Source organism: Dermacentor silvarum, chromosome 9, assembly GCF_013339745.2.
Source record: "Dermacentor silvarum isolate Dsil-2018 chromosome 9, BIME_Dsil_1.4, whole genome shotgun sequence".
Taxonomy (NCBI): Eukaryota; Metazoa; Arthropoda; class Arachnida; order Ixodida; family Ixodidae; genus Dermacentor; species Dermacentor silvarum.
The window spans coordinates 816157-837046 of NC_051162.1; the positions used below are offsets into that span (position 1 = coordinate 816157).

Consider the following 20890-nt stretch of genomic DNA (forward strand, 5'->3'; position numbering starts at 1 on the left):
GGTTCCCATCGAATTCAGCGACTTGGATTGGACCCGCGAACTCCAGTTTAGCAGCACAACGCCGTATCCACTATATAGCCACTAATTATAGCTACCGCGCCAGCTTTTCTTTTCTTTTTTCTACGTACGCCTTACGGCCAAAGATTAGCATATAGAATGACTAACTAAAACCGTTTTCGGCACTCGAGGTCCGACCGCAATAAACGGCCCCGTACCAACTACTCCGCATTCTGTTATGTGAATAAGGCGGAAACTTGAATGGAATGTTGCGTTGCAGTTAACTCTTTTTTTATCTATAACAATGCTTCCCGTAATTTTGATTACAAGGCATCGGATGGGACAGATATGCTTTACTCGTTTGAAGAGGCAAACAGGAAGGCCAGATGTTTCTCCCTGCGCGTTTCGCAAAACCTACTGATGGAAAACTATATGCGCAACAATACACACGAGAGATACAGGCTGCTTTAAGAACAAGAAAAATATTTGTTCTCCAAAGGGAACCGTACAATAACATAGAAGAATGAAAGCCGACACTGCGGCCGCAATACACGCGCAATCACCGAGCGGCATTAAAAAATAAAATGAAGAAGAGAAAGAAAGGAATTTATTCTGAAGGCATAAATACATGTCATGCAATTATGAACACCATTTGAGCGGTCTGAGCGCAAAAACCAGCGCGCGAAGTAGTACGAATGACCCTGCGGAGCAGTATCGCCAGCAGGTTCCAACGGCGCGACCTTGATGCGGCCCAATCCACTTCGATCGCAGCGCCGCCACAGTATTTTCCCACGTCGGGCGCCTCACTGCAAAGCATGCGCCGCCCCAGCCGCTCGTCCCACTCGACCGTATTCTAGTAAACTACTTGAGATGTCTTCGAAATTCCTGTGCCGCACCCGTGGTACTAGAGATCAAACAACGAAGGCGCTTTGAGATCACAGCACGATGAAAGAGTTTCGGATTCAGCAACAGCCGCAGCAGAACGCCAGCTAATCGTTGTCTAAGCGACTGCTCCCGACACTCGCCATGCAAGAAGCATGCGATAAAATTCTTGCCATGGAAGCCTCCCAAGCCTGCAGCTCTCCTATGTTCAGTGAAACAAACGAAGAACAAATGGAAATGAAAGAAATAAAAACAAAAGTAATGCGCTCCCATTATGCCTTACTTATCGCGTCATCTGCAAAGATGCTGCAAACTATTTAAAAAGGTTAGTAAAAATAAAGAAATTAGTAATAACTTTCACTCCTAGGTGACGCAATGAACGTCAAACTAGTTTTTGAGTGTGCGCGCGTGCGTGACTGTTTTGAGCAGTCTTTTGCAACAGTACGCATAGTGTGCCATTGTTTCGTAGTCGCAATTTTGTTCATCGTAGTATTTATTGTTTACGCTACAAATTAGGTTGTCCTTTTAAATTTTATAACGTTCCGTGCGACAGAAAAATTGTCAATAAATACTGATGGATTTTTAGCAGTTATTTTTTGTTGGAGCGGTTTTATTAACTGAATACAATAGTGACGCTGTAAACGGTCTTGGACTCAGTTATCTGGTTTCACTTGTGGCTCGCGCCTCGCGCTCTTTGGTGAAAATATTTTTCTTTTGGCATCATGACGCACGCTTTAGTGAAATGGCTCTATGTTGATAAGTGGGATGTTTGTCCGTTGGAGTTGTTGGCTGACGCTACTACTGGTCTTCGGGTGATGTTCGAGCCTGGCAGTTTTGATAGTTGCGCGGCATGATTCAAGATGGAAGAAAGGAGAACAAAGTCTTCTTTCTGGGGTTTTACGTACCAAAACCAGTTCTGATTATGAGGCACGCCGTAGTGGAGGGCTCCGGATTAATTTTGACCACCTGGGGTTCTTTAACGTGCACTACAACCCAAGCACACGGGCGTTTTTGCATTTCGCCTCCATCGAAACGCGGTCGCCGCGGCCGGGATTCGATCCCGTGATCTCGTGCTCAGCAGCGCAACGCCTTAGCTGACTGAGCCACCCCGGCGGGTGAGAGAACAAAGTCACAGCCAAACATAGGTAAGTGACATAGCCGCTTACATTTACGAGCGTGAGATGTTAAGGACACCGTTCACTTTCTGCAGGCAAACCGCGTGCCGTGGAGCGAAAGCGCGCGAAACTAGCGCTTGGCCGCTACTTCGATTGAAACAATGGAAGGCGAAGAAGAGCAGCGGCGCTCGACAACGGTAAGGCGAAGAGAGCAACGGCAACGGTATTAATTTTTACCACCGTGAAATTGCATTGCTTCATTTGTTCCTGTCTAATAACGTTACCCTAGGTAACATACATTACTTTGTATGAGAGAACTCACTTGCAACTTAGGTTCTCTGCACAGCGAAACTTTTGCACAAAGGCCACGCCGTCTTTGATAGGGGCTCGCGTGGGCCGTCCCAGCGCTTTTTGCCTCGTTCAGATACGTAAGAGGCGCGTTGCCTTTCAGGGCATTTAGGCAGGCCTTGAGAGAACCGCGACAAATCATTCGGCAGCACGTGGCCAGCTGTGTCGTATAGGCACTGCACATTTACTCATTTAGTAACCGTGGGCCTATTGGTAGCGATCTGTCTTTCCAGTATTCTTGTCACGTACTTGCGTTACTAATTTTTGTTGTCCGGGGAAGCGGAGTGGGTTTGAACTCCAGTGGCGGGCGCCGAATCTTGAAAGCGATCTGCAACGTGGAAAAAGTGCGCGCCCGCGCTGGCCTCATCCTCAAAGCGATCTGCGATGTGAACAAAGTTGGTGCCGGTAGCTTGGTACGCGCTGTGCTTTCAACGTTTAGTTCGCGTTGTAGCGAGAGACGACGCGATGGTCAATTCGCTCGCTATTGCTGCGCCTCCTCACTCCAGCGTTTTGACGGGGAGTGTCCGCAGTCATCTAGCGAGATGTGTCCATGTTTACCTGTGCACGCGTTACACCGTGCTTGTTAATTTAGTTAGTAAGTGAATGTTTACAAACTTATACGGCCGATAAAACTACTATCCTTAGTTCGTATAGTTGTCTTACTACTAATTTGCTATCGCAATCGATGCTTCGCCTTGCGAGCGAAACTGCGACATTCTTTTTTTTTTTAATCTGTAGCGGCTCATCGTATACCTTAACGGCTACAGTGCACCTTTTGTCGCGTAGTCGTTAACTGCGCCTCGACTTGCTTTGTGGCTAATGTCGCGGGGTGCCGCAACATATATTTCGCCTTTTCGGGTTGTTCGGAGAACGGCCTACCGATAAATCCTTCATCGGCGCGGTGACGACGTCGGCAAAGAGCACGGCCGCCGACGGGCTCGCCTTTTCACCCATCTAACCGCCGTAATCATCTAACGTGGCATGTTGACGCCAGGCGAACAGCCCTTATAAAAGAGGCTGCTTCCCAATAAAGTCAGATGCATGTAGCTGTCCCGTCCACGTTTTCTCGAACGTGTTGTCAGCGGAAAATGTTGCTTTAAGACAGTTGCATTTTTAACACGTAGTGCACCCCTCTACCTATAGATTTGTTCGGGTCGCCTTACTAAGGGAATTAATTTTTGTTTACGTCATAAAAACAAATTGGCGCAGCATGCACTAGTGGCGCAAGGCTGGAGTAAACAGCGGATCTGGTGATCAACCTAGCTTTTCTTCCAGGTTTTACTAGGCTTGGCTAAGTTTTGCTACGAAATGCTAAGTGCTCCTAGGCACGATATTCCGAATTGGCTCACCGTGCCGACGCGCAGATTTTCGCTTGGCCGCGCCACGCGCTCCAAAATGAGCAGCGGCTTCTTCGGGTGTCCGGATCTTCTTTGGTCGTCCCATGTCAAGGCTACATGTACTCGCCACAAAGTCAATGAGAGTTCTGCCGCCGTCGCGGCGGCTCCGAGCTTTGTCTCCCCGGTGACGACACGGCCAAGGTACGGCTTCACGCTTGCCGGGGCGTGGCTGGTCGAAACCTGCCGAGCCGCCGGCTGCAGTCACGCACACCGCGCGTGTTCGGCGCGAACGTGGGGAAACGCGGACGGCGTCGGCAGCAGCAGCTTCGCGCGTTGCCTCATTGGTGCGGCTCCAATTTCTCTCATTTTATTGCGATAGCAATTATATGGACACTACAACCGGATTTCTGCCGTCGGCGTCGCCGTCGCCGTGAGGTTCCCTATAGATAAAATCTTCGCCGCGTGCCGTATGCCCGAGCGGAAGCGTGCGGGAACGCGCGCTATCACGGAGAGCGAACGCACTCAATCTCCCACGCGCAAGCAAGGAAGCGGGAAGCCAGCGCCGGAGGGAGCGGGGGGGGGGGGGGGGGCGCATTTTCACTCTGCCAACTACCGCGCTCGTCGCTCGCTCGCACCATCTCTTATCTCCACACGGCTCTGACCTTTCTGCGCCGTGCATTCGCCGCTCAGTTTCCGTTGAAGCGATAGACCGCACGTACCTTCGCCGCTGTGGCGTATCCGCTTGCTGCCAGAGTTTTGACGGTCGTTGTCTGCAGTCATTCAGTGTGATCTATTCGTGTTTGTTTGTGCGCGCTCACATCACGCTTGTTCATTCAGTTAGTAATAGTCGGGTCACATTTTCCAACGCACGCTACACATGCAATGCTGCCCGGATCGGCAGTGCAGCACTACAGGTGTGTACCTTCGCACGCGCTGCCCACAGGAAGCGCTTCTCATCAACACCACCGTTTCACACGCGCCTTCTCGTGGTCATCGAGTCTCTCTTCAGGTCGGTCTACTTACGCCGCAGCACACCTGCTTACTTAATCAGCTCATGTTTACTACAATTCATATTGCTACCAAGACATTGCTGTGTTGCTATCGCATTCATTGCTTCGCCCTTAGGGCGAAACTGACATTTTCTCTTTCTCCCGAGCATAGCGCGCGCCGTGCACATGCTGTCCTTTTCTTAACGTCCAATGTCAAGGCAACATGTGGTTGGCACGGAGAGGAGGCGACGCACTCGTCGCTCCGCGAGGTGGTTGCTAGGCAACGCGCGCTGACGTCATCACCAGGCGCAGTTTATCGCACTAGGCGGCCTAGCCAAGTGCTTAAACAGCTCCGCTGTTAAAATTCCCAGCGGAGTGCAACATGTCTAGATTAACTTTGACGTGTACTTTTCCAGCATGAAGAAAAGTCTAAATAGAATATGTTGAACTATTATCAGAATGCGGCCTGAAACCGAAGCTGCCGCCTCCACGAAATGCCAGAACAACTGAGTCGCTGCGCTACATAGTGTTCAACTGCTCAGAAGTAGCGCGATGCGATATTTCGAGAAAGAAATGGAATACCCGCGAAAGGCAGGCACTCACCTTCTCCCCTGGATTTACATCGCAACTGATGCCTTTGAGGACGAGTTCGAGGTCATCCCTGTAGCGGGTCGAGTAGTTGTCAAACACCACACGTCCAGCAGTCGGCCACATGTCGTCCGGCTTCATGTCCGGCCGCTCCCACGGAGCCTGCCGATCGAGGGTGAGTAGAGTTATGCAAACATAATGACAGTTCCACAAAATCAACACGGCGAATAGGAAACAGCATAGGACAAGATTTCCGTTGGGTGGTAAAGCACAGGAATTGCGCTTTATTTCTTACCATAGCGTGTCAGCTCAAAGCGTAGTATGCAAGACGGTGACGATCAACTTTCGTTCCCTTGATATTGTTACCAGTTTTTGTCTGTTGCAAATGAGGTACCATGCTGTGCATGACGGTAGAACTTGGCTGACAACGCATTTCCACGTGCCAGATTATAAGTGCGCACGCATAGTCTATGCTAGGAAGAAAATTCCTATTGCCTTCGAGCATCGGACACGAGCCCTTAAAGTGGCCTGATTTTGGGCAGTAGTCGGAACGGGATCGACACAAATACCGTATTGGCTCTCACCTCCTGCGGTGTGCGTGTGTACTCGAAGCATCTCTCGACGGCGACGAGGTTCGTTTCTGTGTCGGAGGTGGCACGGACAAGCATGTTCAGCGTCGAGGTCACCTGGACAGAAAGTGGGTGCATGAAACATTTACGACATGTACGCACCAGAATGCGTTGCGTAATAGATTTTTTTTAGAAATAAAGCCACTAATTCCAAGAAAATTTCTCGTTTCATGACTGAAATTGGAAATTAAATCCACGAGACACATGCACCCCTGATTAGCGATTTATTTCGGTAATAACTAACAATGTTCTTGCTGTGTCCACTATGGTGGAGGCATTGTAGTGAAACACACAGGATGACTAGCAGACATTGTCCAGTGTCCGAAGTGCTCTGCCCCTGCATCTGCAGCGGGTACCCACCATCTACTTTGGATGTGTCCTGGGACAAAGTGAATTCGCGAAAGTGCTCTTGAAGGTGTGAAACTGAACAGCACTCAAGTAGAAGACTATAAAAGATGGATTATGTACAACCCATTTTATAAGTCACTGCTGCAGTATCATAATAAAATGGGCTTGCATACTTGCATTTCACTCCATTATGACGTTATGCCGCGTGGCAACCCAAGCGAGAAAACAAACAAGACTGGAATCATCCGGGACAGCCACTGACTCGCAACTAAAGCGAAGGACAGCACATAGACAACGAAGGTGCTTAAATAGCCATCTGTGTACGCACCCATCCAAATGTGCCGCTAACCTGCACTGTTCTCTACAGAATTGAAACAAAAAGTACCCTAAAGGTTTTTACAGCAACAAATACACGCCTTGAAGCACATGCTTAATTTACTTACTTTTCCTTTCTCCGCGGGATTGGCGCGTCTGCTCGGTCCGTTTATTGCCTCGTAAAGTGGGCCAATCCCGGAGGCAGTGTCATAATAAACTGGGCCGATCTCAAAAATGCTTAAAATAAACTTTGGGCTTTTACGTGCCAAAACCACTATCTGATTATGCTGCACGCCGTAATGGGACACTCGGTATTAATTTTTGCCATCTGCGGTGACATAAGATGCACCAATGTGCAGGGTATTTTAGCATTCCGCCCCTATCACATCATCGTGGCCGGGATCCAACCCGCGACCTCGTGCTCAGCAGCGCAATGATTGGCGGAGTTGCTGCAGTCAAAAGGGGGCTGACAAGCTGCAATGCGCGGTCACGTGTGGGAGTCTTGCCGTCCTGTCGGCCGGGCACGCTATGATGGAAAAGGCAGTGCAGAATTAACGCGAGTGACCGTTGAGCCAGACGATAGTTCCTAGTGCGTACTTGGAAAAAGAAATTTCGCGTGTACGGTGTCTTCTTTCTGGGGTGTTACGTGCCAAAACCAGTTCCGATTATGAGGCACACCGTAGTGGAGGGCTCCGGACTAACTTTGACCACCTGGGGTTCTTTAACGTGCACTACAACGCAAGCACACGGGCGTTTTTGCATTTCGCCTCCATCGAAACGCGGCCGCCGCGGCCGGGATTCGATCCGCGTGTCCGGTGTCTTCTATAGCTTTTAATCTAAACGTTTTCAACCAACATTCGAAGCATCGTGGCGAAACCGCGCAGCCGACGGGAAGTGTGTATAAGTGGCAGGACAAAGCGCGAACTATCAACTGATTTTTTGTTCGAAGCAACATAGTAATATAAGGCAGAGGACACAAAAGACAACACTATCTGTAAGCGACTCGGCCGGCCGGCATGGAAAAGCAGTTAGACATCAATGAACAAGTCAGACTTGAAGCTAAACATGACTTGACACGTGTAAAACTCAGAACAGCACTGAAAATAAACAATTACAACAAAATCAAACAAAAAAAAGATTGGTAAAAGAAACGAGAATGATAAAAAGATTTGAACACACGTGTCAACGATGCTGGAGTCCGCAAGAGCAGGAAAAGACTCACCTTACTGGCACATTTTGTATTTTTGCTCTCCTGTTTTCGCGGACTCCAGCATTGTTGACAACTGTTTATAAATTTTTTTTGTGGATTCCCGTCTTATTCTTTTTTTTAATTCTTTACTTTGACTGTTGTTCTAAGTTTTACACCTGTCAAATCGTGAAGTCGGGTTTAGCATCAAGTGTGACTTGTTCATTGATATCTACCTCCTTTTCCGTGCCGGCCGGCCGAATCGCTTACAGATAGCGTTGTGCTCTTTGTGTCCTCTGCCTTATACTAGCATGTTGCATCGAATAAAGAATCAGATGATAATGCAGCGCATTGTCCTGTACGTTTTTCACACGTCCCGTCGTCTGATCTGTTTTGCCATAACGCGTGTAAACCAACAAGGACCCTTCATGCATCGCTTAACATGGATGTATTTACTGAGACGCACGTACGTAGCTGAAGAAACATATGCGCAGATACTCTGAATCAACACAGCAGAAATGTGTTATACTTAGGCCTCGGTTATTTTTCCATGGAAGTTGCATCAAGCGAGCAGTGCAAGCCCGAACTCGAACGACGACAGTGCGCCCAGGTCTGCCATCAAGGCCGTGCTGTGGCAGATTATCGACGCCCTGAATATTTCTCATTTAAATACGGCATTATTTTCGTACCTGTCCACGCCACTGCCGTAGGCGTGGAAAGGTACGAAAATAATGCATGCTATAGACAACCATGTCACGCTGCAGTAGCCTAGACCCCTGCCCCCCTAGAAGACTCATGTACTGTGATGCATGCGCTTCATGATCTTCATAATACCGCCCTCCTTTGAAATTAATGCCGGAGATGACGTTTCCCATTCACAGGTGCAGAAAATAGTGCATCAAGTCAAACGAACTGAAAAAAAAAGGTTTGTAAAGCGGAAACACTTCCTGACACTCACCGTAAGCGCGTAGCTCACAGAAAGACCAGCGAGACCTGGCGAGAGGGTTTCTCTGGTGAGAACAGCCAGCAGCGCGGCTATAAAGACGATGCTGTAGCCAAGGAACTCTAGTCGGATCGAGAGCCACCTGCGAGAATAAATAATGACTGCTTAGTTTCATTCGACCTAGGACAGTCTTGGTCGTTCTTCACTTGGAAGAAAATTTGCTTACGACAGAATAACGATTACCGGTAGAAAGCATCAGGGTGACAATATCAAATCGTCTCGGTTATGCAGCAAGCTCGGAAAATAAATCGCGTTAAGAAGCAAGTAAGTATTGAAAACGTAATCAACACGGTATTCATGATCCTGCTATCATACAGCAGACCCCTAACAAACTTGACAAATAAGGAGCAGCGAATTTCGTTAAATCATATGCCTTGACGTCTTGACATCTTTATTTGTGGCCTCACTTGTCCTTATAATAAATGAATGGATCATTCCAATGAGAATACGTGCAAAGCCTTTTAGTTTTGACTGCGTACTATATACTGATTATCCAACTTATCAGTTATACGAAGCTAACAATACTTTGTTTCTTTGCACGATTTTGCATCTTGTAATGTGATTTGGACGCACATGTCACCATGTTAAATTGGTTGTCCCGTCTTTGCATTTTTATTTTGCGTTTCAGACACTTTGGTCCGCATACAACTTGTTGCTCTAGGGCTAGCTCCCTGCTTATGGAAACAGCCATGTTTTCTGGCGTTGTGGTATTCTTTTCGCATTTGTTGCCACCGCATTTCCCTCTATTTTGAAGTCTCGCAGAAAATTTCTTGTACAACTGCGTACCGCTGCTGATGGATCGCCCTGGAGTACGCTGCATGTAGTCGCAGGACAGTGGCTGCCCGTAATGAATTGAAATTAGGTCATGTCTCGACTGAACTGGACTGCTGGTATACCTACCGGCTGGCCGCTATGCTTGGGAAAAAGCTGCCGTGGTTGATGTCGGTAAGCTCGTTGGACCGAGCCACGAATCTCTCGCCGGCGCCGTACGCCCTGATTGAACTGCTGCCGGAGACCGTCTCCGAAAAGTGCACGTAGATCGGGGACCGAGAGATGGACTCCAAGCGCTTCAGCTGACGCGACGTGGCTATGTAGAATTTCTGCAAGACAAAAGTGCTTTACAGAACTGAAACTTGTTCTAGCCTTAAACAGCACAGCACGCACTGGAATGAAACAAGTCCCTCCGCTTCTTTATATGCGTGCCTGCTTGCACTTTAGGTGCTAAAAGCGCACCCAAAATGAAGAAATTTTCAAATAAACGCTCAAGAGACGCAAAACCGGCCAATTCTGAAATGTTATACTTGTATCGTAATTACCTAATGCAAATTGAAATTTTTGCTGACACTTTAGTATGAATGGGCAGCCAGGAAGTGATGAGCGAAACGTCTATAAAAGAGGAAACAGCTTCAACAGGGTGCTTTTGTCCTGGTCGTTTTGTATTGTTAGGTTTCTTCAGCCCGAGAATGTATCGGGCTGAAGAAACCTATGTATCGTTCAACGTAAGGGGGCGAAATAGGTATTTTTTATTGTAGATAGTTTATTTCAATGTGTACTAAGCGAAGGCTTCACTACAACATAGTCTAGCAACATGGTCTAACCATAAAGACAAATTCGCATTCCTCTTCCATGTTTCACATTACTTCACTAAATAGTCAAAAGTTAACTCTCTTCAGAAGTAAAAAATTGCCGCGGAGGAAAAATTCCGTCAGGCCTCACAAGCAGAAAAAAAATGAAAATTTTTACTCTTCAAACCAAAGAGCTTTAAAACGTAACTACAACAGAGCTAGCAGATGTTTTGCCAAGCGCAGAATGAAGTAACTTGCTGGTTACCTGTACGAAGTAATAGATTATGAGCAGTGGAATGACCGCAGCCAAGAATATCGGATTCTCCATGGAGATCAGGATGAACGACACGATAGTCCTGAAGAACTGCATCAAGAGCATTCGTAGGTTGAACCGCAGCGTCACATCGGCTGTGTCAATGTCCTTGGAAAACCTGGGCAGAGAGCGGCACATTTCCGATCATCAAGCAAGGTCGTGTTGTACCGACGCTGAAGAATGACAGTTTACTAAACGAATTGAAAAAACTACTGGGTGAACTTGTGCCGAGCACATGATATGTGCGATCGTCGAGAATCTGATCTGCAAGCGTCGGCAATTGATACATTTAACCTTCCAGTGTAATCGCTGGTGCTCGCGTAAGTTCTAGAATGTAAACCACTGTGCACGCAATCTGATTACACAAGGCAGCATAGGCAGAAACTTGCGATGCACAAAGGCACGTCTTGCATTGGGCATTGAACATTTGTTAGCTGGTGTCACCGGGAAAGAAAGTATACTTGGCAACATACATTTCTACAGCAAAGCTGTATGCAGCCAAGGAAACTTTCGTGTCGTTGGCGTAAGCAGCAAGGCCTGCGCGGCACACGCAGCACAGTCACAGCGTAAGCTAGACGAGCTTACGCTGTGGTACTACCTAGTACTACCTGGGACGCCGTCGCACGTGCAAGCGCACGCGTTCTTATAGTACATTTTCCCGCTCTCGGATAGCAAGCGCTTGCGTGGCTCAGTGGTAGAGTATCCGCCTCCCACGCAGGGGGCCTGGGCTCGATCCCGGCGGACCGCGGGTACTTTTGTTCGCATGCGATAGCGGCTACGGGGCGGCGGCATCATCGCGACCCAAAACGGCTATTGGAATGAGCCCATAACAAGTTAGGCTGTAAAACGTCACGGTAAGCAAGCGGCTGAGCGCGTGCCGAGCGCTCCCACGTTAGTCGTCTTGCACAGCTGGCTGCGTTGCCGCTCATCATTTCAGCGTAGAATTTCACTTCTGTCTTGACTGGTGGAAATAAATGTTATTTCTTCTGTCGTCGTAATGGGGAGGCCGCGTTTACGGGGTTATGAGCCATTGCTTAAGGCAGTATGAGCTCATTAGCGGTGCATCACTGCATGCTTCGCGCCTCCCTAGGTTTCACGTTAGCGGAGCTGCATTTCGCTCAATGGGTCATTTCACACTTAAGCATAAAATTGAATTCACCGCTCAAACCGAGCCAACAACTTAACTCGTGCTAACTGTAATAACTAATAAAAACAAACAGTAAGAAAGGCGTCCATAATGGCCAAATTGCCGCGCGACTGGCCGCTCGAGGCACTTTGAGTGTATTCGTGGGCTTCTGAAGTCAATTCATATGAAGTCATATGAAGTCAATTCTCGGCGGAAGGGTAATCGACATCCGCATGTCGCACTGCCATTCGCGTTTTCCACAGAATGTGGAGGCCAAGGAGCATAAACATATTGTTACGCGAACGAAGGATTAAGTACTGGAGACTATTTACAAATATATTTACCAAAGATAGCTCCAGCGCTGCAAAGATCAGCCGATAGCTCGAGAGCCCAGAGCAGTTCGTCTTTTTCGTCTAGGCGCCCGCGCGCATCGTCCAGAAGAAACACGCAATATGCATGTAGCATAATCCCCGGTGGCAGAAGCACCGTCTCGGTGCTTCTAAATATCAGTGGGAACAGGAGGGCAGTACGGTTTTAGGCGTGCTACATGCACGTCGTCAGTGGAAGGCGGGGCAGACGAGGCACTGGTACTGACTGGGGCGATTTCATACGTAACTGGAGTCACGGCACGCAGCACTTGATATGGGCTTGTGTACCGAGAGAGGAGTTTTTCAGACAGGCCAACGTGATGAGTCGGTGACCATAGGAGTACCAGGGATCCAGGCGAAAAGTGAACGTCTCTGTGATGTCGATCGTACAAACGCCGTTGGTTCTCTTGGCAGGTCAGGAGGCGAGCGCGGGTAATTTCGAGAGCTTGGGCTGGCCTGGTGATGGCGTCAAGTGCATATTCGCTGGTCTCTGCTGCGGCAGATGGAAGGGATGTGTCCAGTGTCAATGTGGGTTCTCGGCCAAACAACAGAAAGAACGGGGAATAGCCTGCAGTGTCGTGACGCGAAGAGTTATATGCAAATGTGACATACGGTAGGACAATGTCCCAATCAGTATGGTCAGACGAGACATACTTTGCAAGCATGTCTGTCAGGGTTCGATTGAGACGCTCCGTGAGACCATTCGTCTGTGGATGGTAAGACGTAGTCAGCTTGTGCCTGGTTGAGCAGGACTGCAGGATGTCGGCGATGACTTTAGAAAGGAAAGTCCGACCACGGTGAGTTAGTAGTTGGCGTGGAACTCCATGCTGCAGAATCACGTCGCGTAAAAGAAAATCGGCGACATCTGTGGCGCAGCTTGTTGGAAGGGCGCGTGGCGTAATCTGTCGCCACAGCGACCCACTGTTGATAAAGGGAAAGGGCCAAGTAAGTCCAAGCCAACGCGAAAGAAGGGCTCCGAAGGAATGTCGAGCGGTTGAAGACACCCGGCAGGGAGCGTCGATGGTGTTTTTCGGCGCTGGCATTTTTCACACGCCTCAACGTATTTCCCGACGGAGCGGGCAAGGCCTGGCCAAAAGAAGCGTCGGCGAATCCGGTCGTAGGTGCGGGAGACGCTGAGGTGACCTGCCGTTGGTAAGTCGTGAAGTTCTTGGAGAACAGCTTACCGGAGATGCCGAGGAATGACGAGGAGTAGGGCAGGACCGTCGGGGCGGACGTTGTGGCGGTATAATACACCATCCCGGAGAACAAACAAATGAAGGGACGAATCAGAAGGCGAAGATTCCAAACGATCAATGATGGCGCGTAAGGTGGCATCATGGCGTTGCTCGTCGACGACTTGTGGCAGCTGAGAAACCGAGAAAACGCAAGCGTCGGCATCGGTGTCAGGGTCGGTGGGTGGTTCGTCCACTGGATAGCGTGATAAGCAGTCTGCGTCTTGATGTAGGCGGCCCGACTTGTAGACTACCGCATAGGCATATTTTTGTAGCCGCAGAGCCTAGCGACCAGGCCGGCCGGTAGGATCCTTCAGTGAGGAAAGCCAGCAGAACGCGTGGTGGCCCGTGATTACAGATAAATGCATGCCATACCAGTATGGGCGGAATTTAGAAACCGCCCAGACTAGAGCCAGGCATTCACGGCCTGTAATCGAATAGTTGCGCTCCGCTGCTGTGAGGAGGCGGCTAGCGTAAGCGATAACACGATCGCGTCCCTGTGGGCGTTGGGCTAAGACGGCTCCGATACCGTGACCACTGGCATCGGTACTGTTGCGAATGTCGACGGTCTGAGGGTCCATCAAGGTTCCATGTATGGTGCCGTGCCAGGTGCCGAGAGGAGAATATATCCGTCTACGTTCTAACATCTTTGCATGTAGTAGCGTTTACATCTCCGAGCGTTCTCCATGGTCGAGCGTGCTCTACATCGTCAAGCGTGCTCTACATGGTCGAGCGTGCTCTACATGGTCGAGCGTGCTCTACATGGTCGAGCGTGCTCTACATGGTCGAGCGTGCTCTACATGGTCGAGCGTGCTCTACATGGTCAAGCGTGCTCTACATGGTCAAGCGTGCTCTACATGGTCAAGCGTGCTCTACATGGTCAAGCGTGCTCTACATGGTCAAGCGTGCTCTACATGGTCAAGCGTGCTCTACATGGTCAAGCGTGCTCTACATGGTCAAGCGTGCTCTACATGGTCAAGCGTGCTCTACATGGTCAAGCGTGCTCTACATGGTCAAGCGTGCTCTACATGGTCAAGCGTGCTCTACATGGTCAAGCGTGCTCTACATGGTCAAGCGTGCTCTACATGGTCAAGCGTGCTCTACATGGTCAAGCGTGCTCTACATGGTCAAGCGTGCTCTACATGGTCAAGCGTGCTCTACATGGTCAAGCGTGCTCTACATGGTCAAGCGTTCTACATGGTCAAGCGTTCTACATGATCAAGCGTTCTACATGATCAAGCGTTCTACATGATCAAGCGTCCCGCTCCCTCACAACACTCGTCCCCTGTTTTATCCCTTCCGTTTCCCTCTTCCACTCGACGAGGGAATACGCTTTAGTTCCTTTAGCCAATGACAGTCTTTGATCAGGTGGCCATATCCCGCACGTGATGTGTCGTCGTTTCCCGCCGGGCTCCGCCTCCAATCTTCCTAGGTCGCCCCCGAACACAGGCAGCGGTTGACACCTTGGGAACCGAACGTTGATGTCGTTCCCCCGGGATTGCCAGACACGGGCCCCTTTCAAGATTCGCCTCCCCACAGCGGTCAGTTCGCGGAAACAGGTTGGGCGGTGGCTGTCTCGAAAGGCAGCAGTCGGCGTAGCGTCGTCGTGGTTCGGGCGGCGCTGGTAATTCACGGGACCGCACCAAGGGGCGACGCTGCCGTTTAGCCACGCATGAGGTAGCCGGGAGACCAACTGCTAATCCCTCAGTCCCAAGTGACAATTCCCGACCGCGAGAAAGGGGCGCCAGGTTGGCGCGTCTGAGTCGGCGGCGGCCTCCTGTGTCCCGAAGGACCGACAGACACAACAGCACCCCCACCGCCAGATGATGCATCGGGAGGTCGAGTTGTTCCATGCACCTCGGCCGGTTTGATGCCTGCTTCGCTCAAAGCTATGGGGCCGCTGCCTCCAGGAATGATGATCTTCCCGCCAAAGGCCTCATCATAGGTGGGCTCTGACTGGGCTGCAGAAATGCAAGATGACAAGCTCCAAGGAGCGACCTTTGTCAGCCACACACAATGCTGCAAGCGCCACTGCAAGCCACTCTCATCGCCAGACTCCACCAATTCCAAAAATCTGACAACCCCCTATCTAAAGAAAACCCTGAAACACAAGGTGCTCGTTGATCCGGACAATTACCAAAAAAAACTTCCGATGATGTGTCTTCGGAAACAGACACCATCTGGGTTAATGTAATGAAGCTAAGTTATTATGAATTAGAGCTTCCACAGATCAGGAAGGCGAAGGGAGAGCTGGCCTTCAGTAATTCATAGTCCGTAACACTTAGCACAAAAAAGCTACACAATCATTACATAATACCGAAATTGCCAAATAAACAGATGGGCAAACTATTTACGACTTACTACAAACTCGCGCAAACAGTAACTTGCGCAACTTGCGCGTGACATGCAAAACTATATGCAACCGACACTTTGCATTTCAATTCTCTACCTGTCGCCGCGTACACACTCCCTTTTAAATGGTTGGTCTAACCTGAGCCGAAGAGGTTAACAACATAACAAAACTGCGACATTCTTTACGCCTGTCAAACATTCAACACCCATCTCCCACAAAATAAATACGAAAGAAAATGCTACCCGTCTTGTTTACGTATTCTCGGGCCCCAATCACACCCCTTTCTTTCAAACGAACTCGAGGGGGTCACGCATTCCGGGGATTTCGCAAGGCGCCGTCGCGAAGATGGCAAAAGCCACTAATTCGCCTGACACATCCGGTAGCTGTTACTTTAGGACAACTGCCTCCAAGTACGTGGAGGGAGATACATTGACAGACCCGTGCGCGCACTTTCCAGTTATCTGCTCGGCAGACTCCTTTCTTTTCCCCTCCGAGTGATCGGCCATTGTACCAGCACACCGGACGCTTCCTTTTGTCCCTCTGCCTACTATGCGTTGTACGAGATGCGGTTAGGCGACGTTCACCACGTCTGAATCTTCGCGAAACTCCTTTTCGCGACGTGCGTCACGCCGGTCCCTGACCGCAGCAAACGCCTAAGCTTGGGGTTTACCCTCCTTCGCTTTTTCACGCTCTCTGCCTGGACTCTGACCCTAGCGAATTTGCCCCTGTCACTTTGGCGCTTCGCATGTTTGATTCCAAGCGCCTCGACCGCGTCCGCCGTTCTCGTTTTGCGCCTACGCCTTTTCTGTTTGGCATGCTTCGTAGAGTCTGCAGTTTCAGCACACGCGCTTGAAAGTTCCTTGCCCCTTTGGGTTTCACAGTGCGACTGCCGTTCTAATAGAGCAGGACCAGATATGACCTTTGAGCAAGTTAGCTCGTCATTAAGTCTATCTTCAGGTGGCCTAGCTCCATCACTGCCGTCGATAGCATGCCAAACTTCTCGCTGGCCTTCGAAGTCGGCCTCTGTTTTCAAAACAGTCTTACTAAATGGCGAAAGAAGCGTTTCTTCGCGCTTGTCACTGTGTCCGTCAACTACTAGCACCACAGCGCTCTCAGCGCTATCTGAACTAGCGTTGTTGTTCTCATCCTGGCCTTCGCAGTCGGCCACGAATTATAGGGCGGGAAAACCACCGCTCTCTTCGGTGACCGCATTCACCTCGCTTCCGGCTTCTAACCTGTCTAACTCATCACTGCTTACAGCTGCCTCTGGAATCGTTCCATGGTCCTGTGACCGCTGCTCAATAGGGAATGCGCCTATCAGTCTGAGTCTCCTCACGTGCTTTCGCCCTGAAAGCTCCCTTGGTGGTGGTGGGTTTTCCCGGTTCCCTCAGCATTTGCTCCGACCTATTCGAGAAGCAATGCGTGACCTTGTCTGGCAGGCTGGCCGAAATTACCGCCGCCGTACACACTTGGCCTAAAGGGCCTTCCGTTTCTGGTGCGGGAAAACCGCCGCTCTCTTCGCTTTGTGTGTGTGCGACTTGCATCACACCTTTTCCAGAGCTTTCTACACTAGTCATCTCAGTGCTACTGTTACTTTCGACAGGCTCGGCTTTTTCACTCTCATTTGGGCCTTCGAAGTCGGCCTGCCATGCTACCCCAAAGCGCCTGAACAAAGCCCTCTTAGCCGTGTCGTAGTCGCGCGCTTTCTCCTCGGACGAGCAATGCATAAAACACGCGCCGACACTAAACGGGAGAAGTGCCCCTAATCGCTCAGCCCACCAGTCCCGGCTGACACCCTCTTTCTCACACACTCGTTCAAAACCGGCGAGGAAATTAACAATACCCTCGTCTGTCTCGAAAGTGTGGAGCTGGCGTCGCGCTATCCGCCATCTGAGCATCTGATTTTCCCGTTCAAGCTCTTTCATCTTAAGAGCGTGCCGTTGCGCTGCCTCTTGCTCGCGCCTCTCGCGAATTTCGGCATCGTGCTTGCGTCTTTCTGCTTCTTCACGCTCGCGCCTCTCACGCTTCTCTACAGCTTCAAGCTCGCGCCTCCTGCACTCCTCTGCCTTTTGCTTTCTTTCCTCAATTGTCTCCCAAGCCTCATCAGCTTCCTCGACCGTCACCTCTTCTACCTTCATGACGTCGAGAACCGCTTCTTTCGTTTTTGCGGAGTCGACCGAAATGCCTAACTCCTCGCAAATTAGAAGGAGCTCCTGCACTCTGAATTTCTCCATAGCGATCTCGTTTGACTTCAAAATTCACCCTTCCTAAAATTCGCTATTTAAAGAAGGTGAATTTCCAAAACGGTGCCCGCCAAAAAACACTAAGTAACTCTCCTAGCAACTACGTACTTGTACTAGAGAGAGTTCTGGCGACATGAAGCGCAAACTCAGGCACTAAGCCCGTCCTTATCGCTGCCATCACGAGACCGCAGAATTTCTCTCTTCGTGCTCCTTTCCTTACGCAACAATTTTCGTGGCCTATCCAGCCTTCTCCCAACTCACTTCCTCATTCTGTAAAAGCTCCAATTGTTGACTTTTGCCTACCGCAGGGCCAACCAAAATGCCCATCGGCTCACAACTTTTGAGGAGTTCCTGGATTTCAAACTTATCCGTATTTACAGTGCACCCTGTGTTTCTTCCCCTTAGTAACCTAGCCCACGAGACACTATATTCTTGGTCTGCGAGATGAAATCAATAACACCAAACCACCATTACCGACTTAGTAACCTGCGCTAATGAGTCTGGCGAAAAGAGAAGCAAACACGTAGCACTCACCACACTGATGTAGTCAACGCCGGCCGATCCCATAAGCTGCCAGCCACTGTTGCGAATGGTCGATGGTCCGTGGTGTGTGGTGTCCACTAAGGTTCCATGTACGGTGCCGTGCCAGGTGCCGAGAGGAGGAGATATCCAGGGAGATTAGAAAACTGTTTTATATACACTGTACATGGTATATTACAAGATGGGCTCCATGATATTGGAGCCGTCTACGTTCTAACATCTTTGCATGTAGTAGCGTTTACATCCCCGAGTGTTCTCCATGGTAGAGCGTGCTCTACATCGTCAAGCGTGCTCTACATGTTCAAGCGTCCCGCTCCCTCACAACACTCGTCCCCTGTTTTATCCCTTCCGTTTCCCTCTTCCACTCGACGAGGGAATACGCTTTAGTTCCTTTAGCCAATGACAGTCTGATCAGGTGGCCATATCCCGCACGTGATGTGTCGTCGTTTCCCGCCGGGCTCCGCCTCCAATCTTCCTAGGTCGCCCCCGAACACAGGCAGCGGTTGACACCTTGGGAACCGAACGTTGATGTCGTTCCCCCGGGATTGCCAGACACGGGCCCCTTTCAAGATTCGCCTCCCCACAGCGGTCAGTTCGCGGAAACAGGTAGGGCGGTGGCTGTCTCGAAAGGCAGCAGTCGGCGTAGCGTCGTCGTGGTTCGGGCGGCGCTGGTAATTCACGGGACCGCACCAAGGGGCGACGCTGCCGTTTAGCCACGCATGAGGTAGCCGGGAGACCAACTGCTAATCCCTCAGTCCCAAGTGACAATTCCCGGCCGCGAGAAAGGGGCGCCAGGTTGGCGCGTCTGAGTCGGCGCCGGCCTCCTGTGTCCAGAAGGACCGCCAGACACAACAGTACGGACCTCTGTAGGGGAGGACGGGTCAAAGTGGGCCAGAATAGACGGCGTGGTGAGAATGTTGATCAGGTGGGCAAATGCGGCAGCTTGAGCGGGACATGTAAACGGCACGTCCTTCTTCAGAAGATCAGTAAGTGGTCGGGCAATCGCTGTGAAGTCTTGAACGAACCGTCGGAAGTAGGAGCAGAGTCCTACAAAACTTCGTACGTCTTTGACAGACTGAGGTACAGGAAAAGACGTGACAGCACAAATTTTCTCCGGGTCTGGTTGAATACCAGATGCGTCGACGAGGTGGCCCAGCACTGTGATCTGCCGACGACCGAAGTGACACTTCGAGGAATTTAGTTTGAGCCCAGCCTCGCGGAAGACTTGAAGAATAGATAAGCGCTCAAGGTGTGTCTCAAACGTAGGCGAAAATACGAGAACATCGTCTAGGTAGCAAAGGCATGTTGACCATTTGAACCCCTGGAGCAAAGAGTCCATCATGCGCTCGAATGTGGCTGGGGCGTTGCATAGACCGAATGGCACAACTTTGAATTGATATAGACCATCAGGGGTGACAAACGCGGTCTTCTCTCGGTCCATTTCATCCAAAGAAATTTGCCAATAACCAGACCGAAGGTCTATTGAGGAGACGTAGTTGGCACCGTGGAGACAATCGAGGGCGTCGTCAATGCGAGGCAAGGGGTAGACATATTTTTTTGGTAATTCTGTTTAGATGACGATAATCGACGCAGAATCGCCACGTGCCATCTTTCTTTTTAACAAGCACAACGGGTGACGCCCAAGGGCTCGACGAGGGTTCAACAATGCCTTTGGCAAGCATCTTGTGCACTTCATCTTGAACAACTTTACGCTCTGAAACAAACTCGATATGGCCGACGATGAATAGGACTGGCATCACCAGTATTTATGTGATGCTTAACAATATACGTCTGGCCCAATTGTCGATTGTTGACGTCGAAGATGTCTTGGTAAGAAACCAAAAGCCGACACAGAGCTGCTGCTTGTTCAGGCAATAGGTCCGCAGCAATCATGGGGCAAAAGGTTGCGTCAAGGCAAATAGCATCCTGCGGCAATTGTGAAGAATCGGAGCAGCCATCCACTGAAAACACCGTGACGTGGTCATCTACAGCACACAGCGTTGCAACCGATATGCCTTGGGGTAGAACTTGCTTTGTTAGGCCAAAAGTGACGACGGGGAGGCATGTCCGGTTATCGGCGACGGTTACAGCGGAGTGGGGCACAGTGATATCGCGCATCAAAAGGACATCAGGAACAGGTGAAGCGACGTAATCACCATCGGGCACAGGGAAAGATGAAAGCAAATCGACGAAAGTCAAGGTTTTAGGCGGCAGGCGGACGAAGGCGGTCGTACTAAAGTTGTTCGGCTGTTCAGCACGAATATGCGCGAGTAGAGGAAGTAGGCAAAGGGTACCGGTAGAACAGTCGATCAAAGCTGAATGCGCCCTAAGAAAGTCTAGCCCAGGATTAGGTCATGGGACAATTGGTCAGCACTGTAAAAAGAACTGGAACGCGGCGGTTGGCGATACTTAT

General features: G+C 50.1%; 1 protein-coding gene across 1 annotated transcript in view; it reads right to left on the reverse strand.

The window, feature by feature from the left end:
- Positions 1-20890, reverse strand: part of LOC119465096 (ATP-binding cassette sub-family C member 3-like) — a 157044-nt gene that overhangs the window by 15666 nt on the left and 120488 nt on the right. The window contains exons 21-25 of the mRNA XM_037725899.2: positions 10568-10733; positions 9638-9837; positions 8693-8819; positions 5841-5942; positions 5272-5418 (exon numbers count right to left, since the gene is read on the reverse strand). Of these exons, the coding sequence (XP_037581827.1) occupies positions 5272-5418; positions 5841-5942; positions 8693-8819; positions 9638-9837; positions 10568-10733 (742 nt within the window). The remainder of the gene's footprint in view (positions 1-5271; positions 5419-5840; positions 5943-8692; positions 8820-9637; positions 9838-10567; positions 10734-20890) is intronic.